The sequence below is a fragment of the Heptranchias perlo genome, chromosome 20 (assembly GCF_035084215.1).
Source record: "Heptranchias perlo isolate sHepPer1 chromosome 20, sHepPer1.hap1, whole genome shotgun sequence".
NCBI lineage: Eukaryota > Metazoa > Chordata > Chondrichthyes > Hexanchiformes > Hexanchidae > Heptranchias > Heptranchias perlo.
This window is the reverse complement of record NC_090344.1, coordinates 51,130,498-51,153,296: the sequence shown is the minus strand read 5'-3', so window position 1 is coordinate 51,153,296 and position 22,799 is coordinate 51,130,498. Positions and strand designations below refer to the sequence as shown.

At 42.6% G+C, this 22,799-nt stretch overlaps 1 protein-coding gene and 1 non-coding gene across 3 annotated transcripts in view; both read right to left on the bottom strand.

The window, feature by feature from the left end:
• LOC137335865 (cytotoxic granule associated RNA binding protein TIA1-like) overlaps positions 1–8,818 on the bottom strand; it is a 41,314-nt gene extending 32,496 nt beyond the window's left edge. Inside the window, exon 1 of one of the 2 annotated variants that reach the window (XM_068001358.1) lies at positions 8,491–8,818. In XM_068001358.1, coding sequence (XP_067857459.1) covers positions 8,491–8,525 — 35 coding nt within the window. In that variant the 5' untranslated portion in view covers positions 8,526–8,818. The remainder of the gene's footprint in view (positions 1–8,490) is intronic. The other variant, XM_068001359.1, reaches the window with a different exon arrangement.
• A 1,657-nt stretch (positions 8,819–10,475) lies between these two features.
• trnag-ccc (transfer RNA glycine (anticodon CCC)) lies at positions 10,476–10,546 on the bottom strand. Its single transcript has one exon. It is a non-coding gene; the product is annotated as a tRNA-Gly (tRNA).
• Between the last annotated feature and the right edge of the window lie 12,253 nt (positions 10,547–22,799).

Here is a 22,799-nt window from a genome sequence, read left to right as displayed (position 1 = left end):
GTTGCCAAGATTGTCCCAAAGCTGTACTCACAAGTGAATCAGAGTGGTCCAAGGTGAAAAAAACGATATTACTCACTTTCCAGAAGCAACACAGCGCTGGCACCCTCTGGGGTACCAATGCCCAACCAGAATTAATATTCATGTCAAAAATTTGCCTTACAGTAAAAATTCACACTGGTCCATCACAGACATGTTAACACTTGTAGAAGAGGTTACCTGTGTTTTGCCTCCATGAATCAGTACCTTCATCCAGGTCTGCATTTTTATTTTTTAAAAAAGCTTTGAAATACTCTGCAACACAACCATTTATATATTCCAAAAATGTCAAGTTAAAAACATGATGCTAAGTTAAATTAAGTAAACCTACAAACCATCTCCATTTACTTGCTATCCAAATGCCATTTAAGGCAGTCACTGTACAATTCTTTATGATGTGATAAGGGGATTCCATTATTTTTTTTAAAAAGAGGGAAGAGATCAGAGAAATGTGTTGGAACACAGTGTCCAATGCCACGTGAAAAGTCCACTTCTTTAAAGTGCAGAGGGACAAAAAAAAGTACCATGTGAAAGAATGTAAACAGGGACATTTTCGAGTTAGCAAATCAATGTATAATAATTTTTCCACTGGAAAAGTGTTACTGATTCTTGCTACAATTTCTCCTTTGATAAATGTGGTCTTGTTCATGTTTCTTGGAGATCACATTAATAATGAATTATAGAAAAGATTATGCATGAATATCAAAAAGCCACACTCAAGTTTCACAGACTGCTTCAAAACTTCTCAAAAATTACCACTGTTTAACATAATAGGAAAGTAAAAAAAGACTACAACAATGCAGAATATGAATTGCTGTTGGTTGCAGATCCTACATGGTTCTTTTTTAGTTGCCTTACAACCAAGAGAGAATTTCTAGCAGCTTTGACAAAATTCAAGAACCTGGCCAAAAAAATGTCAGGAGTCTCAAATTATAACTAAGAATCAGAGTTAACTGAAAATCAGAAGCTGTTAGACTCTATGGATCAAAATATTTAGATTTCATATGATAAATGAGGCAAAATTGCCTCTTCACCATTCTATTCATGAAACACAGCAGTTAAAACAATTCTAAAACACTTGGCTCCTATTGCTTTGAGCAACAGTGAAAGACATTTAAAACTGTAGAAATTAAATTATGGTCAGTCTCGAGTAAAAACCATTGCACTCTTCAGCTCACTTAATTGCAGCATTACTGTCCAAGGACACATGCCATTGTTGAAACTCTAAACTACCACTTTTGCCACGTGTCAAAAGATCACTTACATTGGTATATAAGATGTGTCCCCATCTCAAAAACCTGAGCGCAAATATGACAGACATGCTGAGGTATGGTTCCATGGGAAGTGGCAGCTCTCCAGTACCTCACCCAAGTGATGATTCGTCACATGTAAAGCTTGAACAGAGTGTGCATGCAGGAATCTGATCCTGTTTGTAACCTGCCATGCACACCTGCACCTTCCATCTAGGTCACGAAACTCTGACTCATGCTTGTTCCCCTTTCCTCGAGGTTTATCATTGTGCTCCCAATGCTGAAATTAAGTGAGATCAACTACCTCTGCACAGCTGGGGATCGAATCAGAATTTTCTTGGTCTGGCAAGACTAAATAACACACCATTTGGTATATTTACTCAATGAACATTTGGGGAAAGCATATAGTAATTTTTTTAAAACACCATTACAAGTACAGGAGTCCCTTGAATAATCTCTAATGGGAGATGTGATCTGACTTTCACAGGAGATTAGCCATCATCATCATCATCTTGATTGTACAGTGTTATCACTGAACGAAGTACTTATTGATTCACGAGAACAAAACTAATCTTATGATTTATTTAGTCTTGAGCTCAAGCCAACAATATATTGTGACATTTTTCCTCCGATAAAATTGTTTTGCAGTGACCAGGAACTCATCATGTGAGGCAAGCAAGCATCCACATTTTATCACTACACAGCACACCATCAGGCTATTGCCAATTACAAATGTAAAGTAAATATCCAATTGACATTCAGTTGACGGAAGTAGTGAGAGCAAAGTTCAAGTGATTTCCAATAATCTAACCATCTGAAAGTCAGACCACTGCCTTGTTTACAACGCCACATCAGGCAACTTGTTGAAAAAAAATGCAGGTGATGACTTCAGTTCATCCTAACTTGTTTGGGCTGAAAAGTGGTAGCATCAGTCAAAATCCCATGCCACCAAAACAACTTCAAGCACTTATTGAAGTACTCGAGACATGACCATTTCAGCTTAACAATGTCAAGGATAAAGGCACCCCTCCAGACACCCAGTGCCAGTAAACGCCTCTTATGTATGACACAACGTTGAGAGAGTAGATCTCCTTCTACTCTGTCTGAAAAATGTGCATTACTCTCAAACCACAAAGAGCACTCGCTCCTGCACCAGTGTGACATTTTCATCACCCATTCTTATGGCCTTTAAGAAATTACCAGAGAGTTAATTTGTGTAAAACCAGAAAATACTGCAAGTATCAAGGGAAAGAACATATAAATTTCAGATGTGGACCCTTCATAGTTCGAACAAAGGACCACACCTGAAAAGTTAACTTGTTTATTCTCTCCACAAATGATAACGGACCTTCATTGTCACTGGGTCAAAATCCTGTAATTCTCTAACTAACGGCACCGTGGGAGCAACTTCACCACACCACCACCTCGAGGGCAACTAGGCATGAGCAACGAATGCTGGCCTTGCCCTCATCCGTGCTTTTGTTACCTCTAGACTTGACTATTCCAATGCTTTCCTGGCCGGCCTCCCACCTTCCACCCTCCAAAATCTTGAGCTCATGCAAACCTCTGCTGCCCGTAGCCTAACTTGCACCAAGTCCCATTCACCCATCATCCCGTGCTTGCTGACCTACATTGGCTCTCAGTCAGGGAACGCCTCAATTTTAAAATTCTCATTCTTGTTTTCAAATCCCTCTGTGGCCTCATTCCTCCCCATCTCTGTATCCTCATCCAACCCTACAAGATCTCTACGTTCCTCCAATTTTTAATCGCTCCACTTTTGGCGGCCGTGCATTCGACTGCATAGGCCCCAAGCGCTGGAATTCCCTCCCTAAATCACTCCGCCTCTCCTCCTTTAAGACGCTCCTTAAAACCTACCTCTTTGATCAAGCTTTTGATCACTGTTGTGTGTCGTGGGCCCACATGAATGAAGAATTAGGTTGAAATTAATCAAAACTCATTTCAGCAAGAATCTTCCAGCCAACACAGAAAATTTTAACTCCTCGGCCCCAATAGCAAAAGGACAGTGTGTTAAGCCAATGCCACACCCACTTACCCCCATTTCATTATATATATATATATCAATTTAATTTTGTCAATTTATTTTACTCAATTTTAGAGATAGTGTTATAGGTGTTGCTAATGCATGGACAAAGTACTTTACACTTAATCAACTGAGTAAGAAATGAAGCTTGAAAGGAACAATATGCTTTAGTAAAGAAAGCTTATTGTATCTTCTTCATAATTTTTTTCACCCAGAGGGTGGTGGGGGTCTGGAACTCACTGCCTGAAAGGGTGGTAGAGGCAGAAACCCTCAACTCATTTAAAAAGTACCTGGATGTGCACCTGAAGTGCCGTAACCTACAGGGCTACGGACCAAGTGCTGGAAAGTGGGATTAAGCTGGATAGCTCTCTCTCAGCCGGCACAGACACGATGGGCCAAATGGCCTCCTCCTGTGCAGTAACTTTCTATGATACGGGTATAGTTTTAAACTGTAAAGTGGCACTTTTTAAATAGTTGCACGGTAATAAACTCGACTTAACAGGGTTACACCACCGTTTCCACTGTCTCCCAATCACGTAGAGTAGCGTAGTAAGGTAACACCATTCACCCCCTCCACTGCTAAACTTCAAAGTACCTGAAAAAAGGGTGTCAGATTGCAGACAGGAACAGTCAATCTCAGTTCCCTTAGCACACCACAATGAAAATGACAATTCTGGTACAGGTACTAAGGGATTCCATTCCCCTATATTTTCTTCAACTTAAAATACTGTCAAATAAAAATGTAAACAGTTGCTGTTTGCAGCAGAGTTTCAACATTAGTGATTCCACTGTAAACTATGCCAAGTTAACACATGTTGATGCTTTCAGAATGCTACAATGTTACACTGCCTGCCATTTTTGATATGAGGTCTTTGTCCAAACTAAGATTACATTTTGTTTCATTTAATTTGCCCTTTAAACCACCAGAATTGGCACATATAATATTGTACATACATGGTCATGTTGACTACATGCTATGCAATACTAGTGGCAAAACTGTTCCAATTATAAAACCAACTGAATGTACTTATGATCTTTTCAGCGTACCAAGACGAGCGGCTTGAGAAATTGTACTTTATTCCACGGATTTACTTACGACACTTCTGTTCAAGACAATTAATATTTAACCTCAAAGTTATACTTTTTAGTGAAAAAGGTGCTACTAAATGCAAGTTTCAATAATCACAAGGGAACAAGACACTTAAAGCCGTATTTCAAATGGAAATCTCTCTTTCATGCCACCCACTTCTTGTTTGAAATTAATGCTATTTTTATTTTCTTATAAGAGGCTCTGGGGAAATTGCACTGTACAGAGAACCAGGATCTCTGTTCTCTGCTCTTCCAATTTACTTATGAGGCCACTGCTTCTAATCAAGTCTCACTGTAGGCTGGGGATCTGCAATTCTGATAAGGGGGGGGGGGCGGAGACAGGGAGGAAGGGCTTCTGCAACTTTAGTTTTAATTGGATACCCAACAATCAGGGCTCATGTGTCTAAAAATGTGGGTCCCCAATTTAGCCAAGCCTCTGGGGGTCAGTTCCTTTACATTAGAGTGCAAAAGCAATGGGAGTATCATACTTCTGCGGTGAAGACACACCTTCAATGTAAAAGTTCACTTTTTAAAAAAAATTTACAACTTTGAAAGCTGACAGTTCTATGTTCTTGAGCAACAGATTAAATTAAATCCCCATGACAAATCTGAACGATCAGTGAGAGAACCACTTCTTTACAAATAAAATTCTCCACATAATTGAAGTAAAGTTTTGAATTTGGAATAGTTTCACAAAGTTTGTCACAGAGTAAACCAATGCAGTGACATCCTAAACAACGTGTAATTGTTTATTCACTTAATTAATTTGGGTTTTTTGGACAAGGGACTTCATTACTGTATCACTTCAATTTCTGTTGGTCTGTTATAGTACCCCACAATGTACATTGTAGATGGTATCTATAAGAGGTTGAATAGTAGTTAACCAGTTCAGTCTTACCAATCACCCATGATGTAATTTCAATAGTTGGAGTAAAAAAAATTCCACTACTCTACCATGATTTCAGAACAGTAATTTTAGAAAATTGAAATAACCTGCAAAAAGGGATAAAACAAAAGCAAAGATGAAAAACACTGGCATTAACAAGCAGGCTAACCCCACACTATTAACTCTCAGCTGTCAAAATCACAGACTGCATTAGAGCTATGACAGAGAATCTGGGGCAAATAAACTAAAAAGAACTTGCAATTCTCCAGTGCCTTTCAGGACCTCAGGAAGTCCCAAAGCACTTTACAACCAATGAAGTACTTTTGAAGTGTAGTCACTGTTGTAATGTAGGCATATAATGTAACTATATTATTAAACAAGTACACATGAACAGTTTGGAATGGGCTGTGCAAGCTATCAGCTGGGGACAGAGTGCCCAAGATAAAAGTAATGAGTGTCGTAACAGATCCAGTTTGCAATCAGAAGTGCTTTATGGCTGAAGTAATGGAATACAGGTGCCAATGTGAAAGAACTACATGGAAGGCAAAAGCCAAACCAGTGGGGCTGTGTATGGAAAGAATTAAATGCAACAACTGGTAGACAGCGACAAGTGCTGGCAGAAGGGAAAGCATCCCAGTAAGGTTATCGAGCATTTATGGCCAACCCGGTTGTGACAACTGAGCAACTGTCCACATGATGCACAACTTTTTTTTAAAAAAAAAGTCTCAAGCATGCAATCTTCCTACAAAAGCTTTTCAAGTGTGACAGCTACAGTCAAAAAAGTGTTGTCACAAGGATTTTAGCAAATACTGAATAATGGCATGCATGCAAACTTTTCATACAAAATACACTTCAATGGTTGGAAATACTCAGCAATACAATTATAGATTTTGCTCACCTAAACTTGTGTATTATAGAATCATAGAAATTTATGGCACAGAAGGCAGCCATTTGGCCCATAGTGTCTGTGCTGGCTGAAAAAGAGCTATTCAGCCTAATCCCACTTTCCAGCACTTGGTCCGTAGCCTTGTAGGTTGCGGCACTTCAAGTGCATATCCAAGTACTTTTTGAACATGAGGGTTTTTGCCACTACCACACTTTCAGGCAGTGAGTTCCAGACCCCTACCACTCTAGCTAGGCCCCTCGTAATTTCATACACCTCAATTAAATCTCCCCTTTGTTCCAAAGAAAACAACCCCAGCCTATCCAATCTTTCCTCAGCTAAAATCTGGAAAACAATTTCAGTTAAAGACTAGGGTGAAGTTCTGGTGGTGGGAGCACTTTGCAGTGATTAATTAAGTGCATCACAGAACACTGAAGGGCCTTCACTGCAATTTTTGTGTACTGCTATGAATATGCTACATCTAAAAGACAATACAATAGCTGGCTCACAGTTTTGCCCTTTTGGCTATGATCATGCTATTTTCAACAGTTCAGCTCACTTCCCACAAAGGAATTGTAAGCTTAACAAGAGCCAAGAGAAATCACACTACTGAACTGAAACCATTCCTCATATATTCCAAGACCCCAAAGTGGCAAAATTCTCAAAACAAATCAGACCTACCCTCTGTTGGCTACCAGATACTTGCCAACAAGACTGATGTCACCAGGTCAGACACTCAAAATATTTAAATCTTGGGAAATTTCCACAATTTCAAGTTGTCATGTATAGAATATCACATAAGATCACCAATTAGGTACAGGTAAAAGTGCATTTTTGCCTTCTGTAGGGAGACTTGTGCACCGCATTCTGTATTTGTTACACAACCTGTAAAATAATTGTGTCTCCTATTCAGACGTTGCTGTATCTAAATGTTTGGATTACGAAAGGATAATTGTTATGCCCAGGACTACATTTTGTAATATACTAATTTCAGATTCTACCATTGGATCAAAGACAGCACATAATTATGTGACAAAAACCACACTGGCATCCAATACATGTATTAACACATGTGAATTTTGTTTATTTTTTATTTGGAAATGATTTGTTTTAATACCCAACTGTGGCCAGCCAATTGACATAGCAGAGACAGACAAACCACTAGATTCTCAACTAGATTCACAGTGAGCCATCATTTTAATCTCTCAATATTAAACAGGAAAGAGATCATACCTATTTCATTATGTACAACTATGTATGACTTCATATACTGTAGTTTTTCCAGACATGTCACCCTCAAAGAACAGAATTTAAGAGTATGTCAGATGATCAACAAAACACTGAGCAGGATAAGCACTTTTAAAAATCCCTCAAAATTAGCTATAGCTATCTTTCCACAATATCTAACCACAATAATTCTACCTTATTCCAAAAAATGATACAGAAAATGTTCAAATTGGCACATCACATTGACCATCCATTCACCAAGTCAATCTGCAAGCACATACAAAACCACTTAAAAACACTGAACACAAACTGCTGCTTTTTTTTCTCTTCAATGTGTTGTAACAAACTAAATTTTAATGCACTATGTTTTTTTTAAAATAAATGCGAATTAGTTTGATCCACTGGAACTCCACATCTGCAGGGGAGACAATGGGCACAGTCTTGTCTAAACTTAATGCCAAAGAATATGAAACAAGCAACACGGGTTTCTCTCACACACACACACACACACACACTTAGGGTGAGGTGGAAAGAAAATATCTCTGGACACTTGGACCTTTGAGTTAGGGTACAGAGATTGTTGAATCACTAAACAAGAGGATGCGACTTTAAGGATGTCAGTGGTAACACTCAAGGCTGAGCCAAGTTGAGTGTGTCTTTCGTTAAAAACAAATGACTCCTTCCACCTCAAGGGGAGGCTTTTCTTTTAGGGTATAATTTTTTATTTATTATTATTATTAATAATTATACACCTACGGCAACGAGAAAAATGCGGGCTTTCGGCCGCCGCCGCCGCCGCGCTGCTCTCTCCCGAGCACCGTCACGTCGCCAAAAACCGGCTGACTCGAGGCCTGAGGCCTTTTGAGGAGTTGGGAAGCAAAACAAAAATGAAAAGGCCCCGAGATATTAAAGGGTGAAGCAGAGACCCGGGCCTCGAACCTGGCCTAAAGAACTCCCCCCCCCCCCCCCCCCCGTCCCTCACCCACCCACCCACCAACCAACCAACCCACCCGACCAAGAGTACCAGAAAACCGGGAGGGTGGGCGAAGGCCTCGGCCTTTCCCAGCCGCGTACTCACAGGGTTCTCGGCTGCCCGTCGTCCTCCATCATCATGGTGAGAGCGTTGTGTGAAGCGCTCAGGACTCAATATGGAGGAGGGGGGGGTGGGGGGGGGGGGGGAGGAGGTTTTTTTTCCCCTAAAACGTTCTTCTTACAATTAAATCACACGCTCCTCACGGCGGTAGGGTGGGGGGGGGGGGAAAGGTTGTTTTTTTTTTCACTGAGGAGAGCGGCGGGGCCCCGAGCCGAGCAGCGGCGGCCGAACAAAGCCGGAGGGAGGGAGAGAGGAGAGGAGGAGGGGGGGAAATCACACAGAATAAACTCCACCGACACAGGGCGAGGAAATGGCGGCCCGGCCCACTGCGCGTGCGCCAGCCCTCCACACGGCGCAGCGCGCCACGGCCACCAGGCAGCAACTTTTAAACAACTTCCCACTTCACACTGATTGAACACAGTGACAGCGGAATTCAAACACATTGTTCCTTGTGTGGAATGAAAACTGAACGTGCTTTAGATTTCATTTTAGAAATATATATATACATATATATAAAGGAAGAAATATGCATATATTGGGGTAGTTTTCTTTCAAAGGGCCGGCACAGGCACGATGGGCCGAATGGGCGCCTCCTTCAGCTTTTCACTTCACACTGATTGAACACAGTGACAACGGAATTAAAATACATTATTCTTTATGCAATGAAAACTGAACGTGCTTTAGATTGCTTTAAATTTCATTTTAGAAATATATATATATAAAGGAAGAAATATGTATATATTGGGGTAGTTTTCTTTCAAAGGGCCGGCACAGGCACGATGGGCCGAATGGGCGCCTCCTTCAGCTTTTCACTTCACACTGATTGAACACAGTGACAGCGGAATTCAAACACATTATTCCTTATGTAATGAAAACTGAACGTGCTTTAGATTTCATTTTAGAAATATATACAGAAACAAGTAAATATAAAGGAAGAAATATGTCTATATTGGGATAGTTCTTTCAAAGGGCCGGCACAGGCACGATGGGCCGAATGGGCGCCTCCTTCAACTTTTTAAACAACTTTTCACTTCACACTGATTGAACAAAGTAACAACGGAATTCAAATAAATTATTCTTTATATAATGAAAACAGAACGTGCTTTAGATTTCATTTTAGAAATATATATATATATATAGAAACAAATAAATATAAAGGAAGAAATATGAAAATATTGGGATAGTTCTTTCATAGGCACGATGGGCCGAATGAGCGCCTCCTTCAACTTTCAAAACAACTTTTCACTTCACACTGATTGAACACAGTAACAACGGAATTAAAATACATTATTCTTTATGTAATGAAAACAGAACGTGCTTTAGATTGCTTTAAATTTCATTTTAGAAATATATATATAGAAACAAATAAATATAAAGAAAGAAATATGTATATATTGGGGTAGTTCTTTCAAAGGGCCGGCACAGGCACGATGGGCCGAATGGGCGCCTCCTTTGCTGTACCTACTGTGATGTATATATTTTATACATTTTAATATTTTCGGCACTTCATAATAATCCGTCGTCTATGGAATGCTTTTAGGATTTTTTTTTGAAAGACGGTATAAAATATCACAGTTCTTTTTTTAATCTAAATTATTTTTACAACCACCTGTTAACTTTCTTCCTCTTTCCACCACCCCCCCCCCCAATTTGGAGGGTTCTGTTTTGAAGATTGAAAGGCTTTTCAAATGTAAATTTACACAAATTTACTGAATGGGGTATCTGCCGGCATCTCTATTTACTGTGTAAAGTGTACTTTTACTTTAAAAAAAGCAATAAAATGCAATGATTTTATGATCAATAGAATTTTTTTGTAAAAACCGTAAACTCGGAGTAATTTGCAGAGGAGAAATAGTGAAAATACACTGGAAATAATTGCAATGCTTATAAAGGCCGCGAACTATAGCAATTTATAATAAAATGCGGCAATTATTTTGTGTAGTTGGATAATTGCAGTTTTATAAAATTACTGCGCCGCCCGGGAATCGAACCCGGGTCGCAAGAATGGGAATCTTGCATGATACCACTACACCAGCGGCGCGTACTATCAATAATAAATACGGATCCATAGGATGGCAAAAGGTGCCAAAGACTTCATTTTATTCTTTTTTTCAGTAAATTATTAACAGTATTTCGCGATCAGACGTGTGGAACCCGTCGCTTTGGTGGGCAAAGTTAAAAATATTTCTTCTTCTACTTTTCCCCATTCAGAAACGAGAAAATCTGAGGTCAATATAAAACGAGTAAAAAGCACGTCGCAAGTTCATCAGCATCTGTACAGAGAAAGGTTCGTGTCCCTGGTATAACCTCTGATCGGAACTAGCTGCTGGTGGATTGAATGACTTGCAAACTACTCAGCATAGTTTTAAATTAGGATGCCTTAAACTGGGGGACGGGTTCAAACTAGTAAAAGGTCATTTAAGGGCTGATAGAAAGAAATTCTTCTTCACACACAGAGTGACCAAAATGTAAACTGGACTTGGAGATAAAGCAGGAGAGGCAAAAACTCTGGAATCATATCAGGGGGACGGGGGACCTTAGGATCTTTCCAGGTGGATAAACTAAGATGGGCCGAATGGCTTTCATCGACTGTAGTCATCCTGTAATAGAAAACAGATTAATGTTTCGGGTAAAACCCTTCATGAGTGTCAGAACATGTTCAGAAGGGTTATACCTGGAATGTTAATCCGTCTCTCATCTTTACAGATGCTGATTAACTTTTTTTTATTTGGTCTCAGGATGTGGGCGATGCTGACAAGGTCACATTTATTGTCCATCCTTAGTTGTTCCTGAGAAGGTGGTGGTGGGTCTTCTCCTTGAATCCTTGCAGTTGTTGTGGTGATAGTGCTCCCACAGTGTGTTAGGGAGGGAATTCCAGGATTTTCACCCAGTGACAATGAAGGATCAATGATATATGTCCAAGTCAGGATGGTGTGTGACTTGGAGGGAAACTTGGAGATGATGGTGTTCCCATGACATTGTTATTCTTGTCCTTCTCAGTGGTAGAGGTCGCAGGGAAGGGAGGTGTTGTTGAAGTAACCTTTGTAGGTCACACATACTGCAATCACAATGTGCTGGTGGTGGAGGGGTGGATATTGGTTTTAGAGCTAGGTGCATTGATCAAGCAAACTACTCTGTCCTGGATGATGTTGAGCTTCTTAAGTGTTGTTGTGGTGCACCCATCCAGGCGAGTGGTAAGTATGTCAATACACTCTTGACTTGAGCCTTGTACGCGGTGGATAGACTTGAGGGGTCAGGAGGTGAGCCACACAGAGTACTCAATGTCTGCCCTGCTCCTGTAGCCATGGTGTTGATATTGCCGGTCCAATTCAGCTTCTGGTCAAAGATGACCACCAAAATATTGATGGTGGAGGAATTTGGCAATGGTGGTGCCAATGATGGTCAGGGGAGATGACTTGACATTCTCTTGTTTGAGATGGTCATGACTTGGCACTTGTGCATTGCGAATGTTACCTGCCACTTGTCATGTATTTCCACCATTTTCTGTTTTTGCTTCAAATTTCCAGCATTTGCAATTTTTTTTTCTTTTTAAGGAAACAGTTTATTAAATAAAATGACATTTCAGTGGGGTACTGGAAATACATAGAGAACAAAAGGATGTGCAAATAGCTAAGACAGTGAAGAGGTACGGGACAAACCATTCAAGGAAAAGGCTTTTCCATGCCGCTTAGCATATCTTACATAATTCTGTAAAATCCCCTCTTGTTCAGCTGTTTTCAAAGAGTTTCTCCAACCTTTCCTCACAACTCAATCCTCTAGGGAACAGACTTCTTTCCAATACTTCCGTACCTGTCTTTTAGTGACCAGAACTGAATGCAATATTCAATATGTGGCCTTTACAACAGCGACCACATCTCAAAAATGTACTTCAGTGGCTGTAAGTGCTTTGGGATGTCCTGAGGTTGTGAAAGGCACCATGTAAATGCAAGTCTTTCTTTCTTTACAGCCCTGTGCCTGGATTGTTTGAAGGAGAATGCTAAACTGGAATGCTGGCTGTTTGGGGAAGTTCTGACGCCCTGGCTTATGACACCATTGTGACAGCCATAAACACCAGGTGAACCAGGCAGTTACAGCGAGGCTCAGGCAGCCACCAGTATATTTATTGAGTATATTATAGGCATCTTGAAGCAGCTTTGACTGTTTGGACAGATCAGGGGGTGTATTCCAGTACAATCCCACCAGGGGCTCCAAGATTATCATTGTCTGCTGCATGTTCCACAACTTTGCCATCTAAAGATGAATAACTATGAAGCAGATAGAGATGCCAACCCATAGCTGGTAGCAGAGTAGGCCCTTGACACTAACCCTGAAGATGTCCTTGCTAAAATGCCTTTGTAGACAAAAAGAGTCCTCCCTATCTCTGTAAACCTCCTCCAGCCCAACAACCCTCCAAGCTCTCTGCGCTCCTCCAATTCTGGCCTCTTGCACATTCCTGATTTCTTTTGGCCACCATTGGCGGCCGTGCCTTCAGTTGTCCAGGCCCGAAGCTCTGGAATTCCCTCCCTAAACCTCTCAGCTTCTCAACCTCTCTCTCCTCCTTTAAGACGCTCCTTAAAACTTACCCCTTTGACCAAGCTTTTGGTCACCTGTCCTAATGCCTCCTTATGTGGCTCATTGCCAAATTTTGTTTGATAATGTTCCTGTGAATCGCCTTGGGACTTTGAGGAGAGATGACTGACATTGTTTAAAATGTATTTACTGTTCAGATACAACTTTCTTGTTCTGTTACTGATCAATTATTAGATGTCTTCGACTGGCTATTAATGGTGCGGAGAGGATTGTGCTGCACTGTTGACAAATACGCCTTTACAGTTCATAGAATTACATAGAATGTACGGCACAGAAACTGGCCATTGGCCCCAACTTGTCTGTGGAGGTGTTCAGGCTGCACAGGAGCCCCCATCCTCCCTACTTCATCTGACCCTATCAGCATATCCTTCTATTTCTTTCTCCCTCATGTGCTAATCTAGCCTCCCCTCAAGGTGTGTGTTGGAAATATCAGAACAGTCATGAAACTGAGCAAGAATAGTTGATGCTGATTGATGGAGACAGGTATAATGTCATCCAAATTTGGTCAACAGAGTAACCCGGATGATGATGCAAACAAAAATTAAACGCTAGTGGTTCATATTGTCATGGACACAGGATATTACTGCAGCCTGATATTAACTCTGCCAGCATTTCTTTCTTTATATCTCTGCAATTGCTTTATGGTGGGACTGAGAGCGCCGCTCACTTGCAAATTGCCGTTCAGAATTGTGCCACTCGACAAAACGTTATCACTGAGTTGTTTTTTTTGGCATATTATTCACATTACTGCTGCAGCATTGTGCTGCATCAAACGGCACCGTATCTCATTACAAAACCCCAGCCACCAGGCGGCACCTTCGGCCTTTACACCTGGATCGATGTTGCTGGGTCTCCGCACCGTGCACCTTCCGCAGACTGGGGCTCCGCAGTCGGAGCTGCCACCCAAACCTGGACAGCTCTTAGACTTTGAAATACATGGATTTTAAAATCCGCAACCTTTGCCCTGGTTTTTTTTTTTCGCATTTTACCAAAGCTTAACAGTTTCATGTAAAAGTAAAAATAGCTTGTAAGTTAGAATTTTTTCTGTTTCCTTCTTTACTAGTTTTATTTTAATTCCCTTGCTACTTTGCGTAGTGCCTTCACCATTTCAGGAATTTTTCAATTATGATTTTTAACAAAAATATGCATATTAAAGGACTGGATTGCATAAATTATATGAAGAATTTATTTTATGGTTACATGCCATTTTTAAATAAATATATTTTTTGTAGTTGATATTGCATTTTTGATTTTTTTTTATGCATATTCCTCTTTTATATTCCAATTTTCTATCAGTATTTATGGGATTGACTTAGGACGTGTTGTAATTTGCACAGCATTTTCTGAACTGAGGACCCATTCACTGTCCTGGGCCTTTTCTCATTACTCCAGTATGCTGCTGTTTCCTCGATGCCTCAGTGGATGTGCTTGGGTCTGGGTACTGCTGACCTAGGCGGAACTGAAAGGTCGTTTGTTTTCTTGTGTGCGGCTCAGGCAGCGTTGATCTATGCCCTCTGCGGCACTTCACCAATGATGGGCACTAAACTGCTTCAGGAGTGTGAAAGCAGCAATTTCAGTCGAAAGTCAGGGCTGGCCAGATTCCTGATGTTAAAGCTCGCTATTGACGCATACTGGTGGGGCCTGACACGGAAGAATGTTAGCATCAATAAACCTGAAGAATAGGGAGATTGACGTTCCGAGAATGATAAATGGAAAACACACCCCAGTATGGAAAATTGACGATTTAAGATTTTTTGACAGAACCACAGGGGTCTGTTCCCACGATGGAGCTGCACCAGGCGGAGGTGTGGGTTGATGACTGGGCTATAACCCGACATGGCCCATTTTGTGACCTGCCCTCCCATCCTGTGAAGCTTAAAGTGGGGAATTACTCTACATGTTCCTCACGAATCTCCTTCCTATTCAACATTGGCTTCTGAAAAGAGAAAAAGACAAGTTAACATTTTGGGTCCTGATGAAAGGCACCATGCAAAATGTTGACTTATCTTCTCTGTTCAACTGCTCCTGGGCCTGCTGTGAATTTCCAAAATGTTCTGCTTATATTTTGGATTTCCAGTGTTCATAGTTCCTCCTTTTTATCTCATCCCTTTCTCACCTCTCTCCAGCTAACACTATTGCTCTTTAACTTCCCTTGTGCCGAGTACCCCCTCTTCTCCAAGCTCCATTATACCTGAAACTATCACGCTGCAGTCTGTGCCATGCTGAAAGTGACCACATTTTCAGATGAAGGGAATTACCTTGGCAATAGGAGGCAACAAGGAGGGTCGATGAGGCTAGTGCATTTGACGTAGTCTATGTGGATTTTAGCAAGGCTTTTGACAAGGTCCCACATGGCAGACAGGTGGAAAAAATAAAAGCTCATGGGATCCAAGGGAAAGTGGCAAATTGGATCCAAAATTGGCTCAGTGGTAGGAAGCAAAGGGTAATTGTCGACGGGTGTTTTTGTGACTGGAAGGCTGTTTCCAGTGGGGTTCCACAGGGCTCAGTACTAGGTCCCTTGCCTTTTGTGGTCCATATTAATGATTTAGACTTAAATGTAGGGGGCATGATTAAGAAGTTTGCAGATGATACAAAAACTGGCCGTGTGGTTGATAGTGAGGAGGAAAGCTGTAGACCACAGGAAGATATCAATGGTCTGGTCAGGTGGGCAGAAAAGTGGCAAATGGAATTCAATCCAGAGAAGTGTGAGGTAATGCATTTGGGGAGGGCAAACAAGGCAAGGGAATATACAATAAATGGGAGGATACTGAGAGGTGTAGAGGAAGTGAGGGACCTTGGAGTGCATGTCCACAGATCCCTGAAGATAGGAGGACAGGTAGATAAGGTGGTTAAGGAGGCATACGGGATACTTTCCTTTATTAGCCGAGGCGCAGGGAGGTTATGCCGGAACTGTATCAAACACTAGTTAGGCCACAGCTTGAGTACTGCATACAGCTCTGATCACCACATTACAGGAAAGATATGATTGCACTAGAGAGGGTACAGAGGAGATTTACAAGGATGTTGTCAGGACTGGAGAATTTTAGCTATGAGGAAAGATTGGATGGGCTGGGGTTGTTTTCTTTGGAACAGAGGAGGCTGAGGGGCGATTTAATTGAGGTGTATAAAATTATGTGAGGCCTAGATAGAGTGGACAGAAAGGACCTATTTTCCTTGGCAGAGAGGTCAATAACCAGGGGGCATAGATTTAAAGTGATTGGTAGAAGGATTAGAGGGGAGCTGAGGAAAAACTTTTTCACCCAGAGGGTGGTGGGGGTCAGAAACCCTCATCGCATTTAAAAAGTACTTGGATGTGCACTTGAGGTGCTGTAACCACAGGGCTACGGACCAAGTGCTGGAAAGTGGGATTAGGCTGGGTGGCTCTTTCTCGACCAGCACAGACTCGATGGGCCGAATGGCCTCTTTATGTGCCGTAAATTTTTCTATGTTTCTACGTTTCTAATAGGCAAAACCTGACATGAACACACAGATGTGCAAAGGGAGGGAGTGGACTGTCCAAATGCAGAGTGGAGAGTCGTATCAGCTGGTGTTGGGGGGAAGGGACCATTCTCTGCCACACACAGGGTCAAGTCCTGCATAGTGTGAAGAGGATGTATGAGAAAGTAAATCAATCATTAAAAATAGTCGAGGATAGAAGAGAACGACAGGACCAAATGTTTGCCGCTGCAGATGTGTATAATTACCTTCCTGCACAGCTTTCCTTTCCACTGTGACCAAATTGCTGCAACTTTTAATTGAATACAGGCTGTGTGAGAACACTGAGTCTCAGCGTCTGGCGCTGCATTCTGTGCAAATTAGATTCCGTGCACCTGCAGTAAAAATAAATTGGAGCCTGTATGAATATTTTCCACTTTCTTCCCATATCCATAATTTCTGCTGCATCTGGATGTTCAGGGTCTGGCTCAGCCTCTGCTATTCCCATGAGATACTTTTCCAGCTGTCAAATCACTTCTTAGATCCTTTTGTCTGAACAGAACAAATCCAATTTCCACCTAATTATGTTTCATTATAAAATATATAATATACTTTATTCATTTCTCTCTCCCCCACCCCCTCCCACCTTTCTCGTCCTTGCCCGAAGGTACTGACCCACGCTGGGATACAGTGACAGAGGCAGTGGCCGCCTTCTGGTTCCCTCACCCAACGGGCCATTCTGCCCATGTGAGCCCAGCCACTGAGTGTCTGGGGGCTATTTAACCATGGGTGGCATTCACATTTTTTTTTAACTTGGAGAATTTCCCCTGGATTTATAGTGTTGAAGTCAATGGTCGAGAAAAGTGGGAAAATAGAAAATAGTCTGTGTAATTGTACTTTGTGAGGACTCCTCTCCCATCCTACACTTTAAGGTGAGACAGCATTGAGGATTTGCTGTTTGGTTATTAGGTTGATGCAGTCCTGTGTAAACACTATGCCCAGCATAAACGTGTGACATATCTCTGACCCCTTCGATGACAATGTCTCAGGACATTTCTGGGACCAATGTTGGTGCATCAGGGCTGCTTGTTGCTGTCGATGGAAAGTCTCCTGCTCCTTCACCAGTACATAAGGACACTTCATGGCCACCAGCCTGGTATACCCACAGAGACCATGGCTTATAGAGGAGCCACAGGCCTGAGAAGAAGCACTGGGACTACAAGAGCAGGATGGCATATACACAAATGCATGCACACATACATGTGGATGCACACACTCGCAAATACACACACACACACACACACACAGAGTAAAATCATCTCATCCATTCACTCAGGAGCACCTATTTCCATTATATTGCACTTAAATAAATCTTTTGCAGATATACCATAGAATCATAGAAGTTTACAACATGGAAACAGGCCCTTCGGCCCAACATGTCCATGTCGCCCAGTTTATACCACTAAGCTTGTCCCAATTGCCTGCACTTGGCCCATGTTAAAGGCACAGAGGACACTCAAATCTGCACAGTGATGCATACAGTGAAATAAATGTTTCCACATCGTTCTGTAAACATTGGGTGACATCAACACATGCTTATTTTGGTGAGATAATGCTGATAACAGTGTCCAAGCAGATGGGAGAGTTACCATTGCAGCCAATAAAAGTCACGCAGCACACTGTCACCATTTTGGCTATCTTCTCAGAGGCATAAATGAAGCAGTCTTCAAAATGCAGAGCACACCAATGCCTGATCAGTCACACCGAGAATGGCTGTGGCCCTCTTTGTACAGCAGATCAAGTTATGCAGAGATGTCATGAGCCAGGATTGTAACACATAATCCATATAGCCCAAGTATCGGCCATGATTCTGTGGGTAGCACTCTTACCTCTGAGTCGGAAAGTCATGGGTTCAACTCCCACTCCAGAGATTTGAGCACATAATCTGGGTTGATACTTCTGTGCTGTTGGAGGTGCCGTCTTTCAAATGAGATATTAAGCTGAGGCCATGACTACCCTCTCAGGTAGATGTAAAAGATCCCATGGCACTATTTGAAGAAGAGCAGGAGAGTTATCCTAACCTATGTTTATCCCTCAATAAAAACCACCAAAAAACCACTTTGCTGTGTGAAAATTGGCTGCTGTGTTTCCCTACTTTACAACAGTGACTACACTTCAAAAATTGCTTCATTCCAGGTGAAGGACTTTGGTACATCCTAAGGTGATGAAAAGCAGTATACAAATTCTATCCTAATATTTCACAGCAGGCTGCTATAAAGTCTTCTCTTCCCCTGGAAGTGTATAATACCTATTTTTTTCTTTTTACTGCTTATTAGTGTCAAGCTGCTGCACCGAGAAAATATATTGCATTCAATAAACCAGCTCAGGGAAATTGGTAATTGCATGCTGTGTAAATTGGCTCTGCCGGTTGTCATGACACCAAGAGTTCGGAACACAAGTCTTCCTCTGTGTTTCATCAGAAAGGACAAGCGATCGATGCAACGAATATCACTTCACTCAGCAGATTATTTTTGTCTGGTTTTCCACCCTCTCCTGAAGGAGCTAACTCTCGCTGAGTGTCGATGCTCGAGCACCAGTATCGACCCAGTACTTTGCCCAAGCAGCTGCTCTTCCTGTGTGAGCCAGGACAGTGAGTATCAGTAGGCTGTTCAATCACGGAATACGATACAGCTCGGGGTTGCCAACTCTGCTTGAAAACATTCCAGGAGCTTTCATCACATGATCTCCTGCCTCCAACAGTCCCGCCTCCCCCCACACACTGCCGCCTGACAGGCCCATCCTCACGGAGCACCGCTTTCCCACGGCCAATTGGAAAGCGATCAAACTCTGTTGCCCAATTGGATGATGTTTGGCTCTCTTTTTATCCCCATCTCTGATATTCTTCTCCTGGGTTGCTTCAATCTTCAATTCCTGGAGACTCCAGGACAATCCTGGAGGGTTGGCAACCCAAGATACAGCCGCGCTCTCTCACATTAAGCATATGTACAAACTTTTGAGCAAAAGTCGCCAGGATTCCCGATCCTGCAAAACCTTGATGGGACCACTCGTCCACATTCCATCCCCGGAGTAGGAGGAGGTTGGATCGTGGAGCAGTGCTGAAGTGCAGAGCCGAGAGTGGTGCTCATTCTCTATACCCATAAGGAAGAGCAAAGATAAAAGGTTATCCTTTCATAATTTCAAAGAACGCTCACTACCTCTCACATGTTATTAGAATTGGCTTCAGATAATGAAGAGGCTGAGCTTCGCTGGCAAGGTTTTCAATGTAATCTGAATCCTTCCATTGGATTACTGTCTAGAAGCTGGTTGTGAGGTATTGATTATTCTCTGTATAACACATTGACTAAAATCCATTAACCTCTGTGAAACACAGGTACAGCCACCTTCCAACCTTTTCCCCTTTCACCCCTCTGCTCTTGCTGGGGTACAGTTACAAAGGGGCGTCCAGCCCTCCGGTAATTGACCCAAGCACCAATTCTCCGTGCGTGGACCCAGACAGCAAGTATTGGCAGACTATTACACTACGAGTGGCATCACACCTGAACCCAAACCTGCCTTCGTCCGACATCAACTAATATTGCTCTGCAACCGGGGACCATTGGATAGTGACTAGGAGGGGGAGCACTGGCTGGTCGATTCCCTTCACTACAGCAGGGACTCTGAGGCCATTTGGGAGCTGACTCAGCACAGACTAGGGATCAAAGCTGGGGCCTTCCTGTTCTGTATCACCGATAATACTCTCGCACAGTGCCTTTCTCCCACACCAGGGAGCAGCTTCTATTAAGTGAACCAACCAAGTCAGGCATAAACAATTTGCATCGGCCAGGTCTGCCAGATAGTCGCGAGATATTTAATGTATTTTACCAGTCTGTCTTCTACACAGCAGTCTGTGAAGATGGTGCATCTGCAATGCAGGCGTCTATATTTAGCAACAAGCAGATTAGGAGCAGGAAGGCTGCAGCATTGGGGCAGAGATGGACACACGCACTTGCCTCATAAAACACACATACATGCTCACACACACTTGCATTTATATAGCACCTTTAACATAGTAAAACGTCCCAAGGCGCTTCACAGGAGCGATTATCAGACAAAATTTGACACCGAGCCACTTAAGGGATATTAGGACAGGTGACCAAAAGCTTGGTCAAAGAAGTAGGTTTTAAGGAGCATCTTAACGGAAGGGAGAGGGGTAGAGAGGTGGAGAGGTTTAGGGAGGGAATTCCAGAGCTTAGGACCTAGACAGCTGAAGGCACGGCCACCAACGGTGGAGCGATTAAAATCGGGAATGCGCAAAGGACAAGAATTGGAGGAGTGCAGAGATCTCGGAGAGTTGTAGGGCTGGAGGAGGTTAGAGAGATAGGGAGGGGCGAAGCCATGGAGGGATTTGAAAACAAGGATGAGAATTTTAAAATCAAGGCATTCCCAGACCGGGAGTCAATGTAGGTCAGTGAGCGCAGGGGTGATGGGTGAACGGGACTTGGTGCGAGTTAGGATACGGACAACATTTTTGGATGAGCTCAAGTTTATGGAGGGTGGAAGATGGGAGGCCGGCCAGAAGAGTATTGGAATAGTCCAGTCTGGAGATAACAAAGGCATGGATGAGGGTTTCAGCAGCAGATGGGCTGGGGCAGGGGCAGGGGCAGAGATGCATACATGCTCACACATACATTTACCTCGTAACACACATACACATGCTCACACACGCACTTACCTCATAACACACACATACATGCTCACACGCACTTACCTCAACACACACATACATGCTCACACACACACTTACCTCATAACACACACATACATGCTCACACGCACTTACCTCGTAACACACATACACATCCTCACACACACACTTACCTCGTAACACACACATACACATGCTCACACACGCACTTACCTCATAACACACACATACATGCTCACACACGCACTTACCTCATAACACACACATACATGCTCACACACGCACTTACCTCATAACACACACATACATGCTCACACACGCACTTACCTTATAACACACACATACATGCTCACACACGCACTTACCTCGTAACACACACATACATGCTCACACGCACTTACCTCGTAACACACACACACATACACACACGCACTCACAAGCAGTTCTTCACCATTACTTTCTGATTGTGGCTCCAAATCGATAAGACATCTCAGGAGTCAATGTAATATCTCCATATATTTAACCCTTTGATACGACCGGGTAGATGTTAACCAGGCCGGTGCCTCAAAATCACGGCCGGCTCTGCCGTGGGTTCGGTTGATCATCCAATCAGTCACCTATAAGTCAAAAGCAACCCGGGGTGTCTTTCTCTGTAAGAGAGTGTATGTGAAATACTCCGCCCATACTGGATGGCACGGTGTGATGTCCAGGAAGCTCAAATCCTAAATTTACCCAAATTTGGCAGAATTTTTGGGTTAATTGACCAATTGTTGCTCTATTGACCGTTTTGTGACTGGGTTAGGTTCATCCTGCTGGTACAGCTCTCTCCCGCCCTACACATCAGCATTATTCGTAGTCAGTGTTAGTTTCTTCTCACGCGATGAGAGGCAAGCAAAAAAAAACTAGCAAGGTGCATGTTTATAGCACTCTGCTTTTTTTATATAACTGGTTGGTCCAGTCTCTGGCAGGCCAGGCTGACCTGGGCTAGTGGGGAGAACCCCACTCCAGGTACCTTCAGGGCACGAGCCAATTCCCGGTGTCCTGGAGAGAATAATTCCTGTTGGTGAACTGGCGTTCATTCAGACTGGTTTTGCATGCCAGCTGATTGGTCCCTGAGAAACATCACAAGGCTTTTCACCTACAATGGATTACTATGATGTGCATTGATTGTTCAGCAGTTGTTATGTGGACAAATCCCACAGGCATCTAGTACACAGCAAAATCCCCAAAGCAGCTGTGTGGTTAAATGACTAGTCAATCTATTGTTGGTGGTGTTGGTTGGGCGAAGAATGTTGGCCAGGATACCAAGAGATCTCCTTTCCCTTCTTTCAATAGTGGTAGGATTTCTAATCACCACTACAGTCCACTCATGGCCTGACTGACACAAGTGTAGCTGACAACACTGGCATCAGGTCATTTATGCTGCAGGATTGCTTCCTGCCACGCTGGCTGTTAAAGGAATCCCACTGAGCTAGAAGGCGTTACTCATGCACCCGATTAGTGGGGTAATCAAAGCCTCTGTCAAACAAGCTCAATGATAGGCACTCCTACCATGTCCAAATAA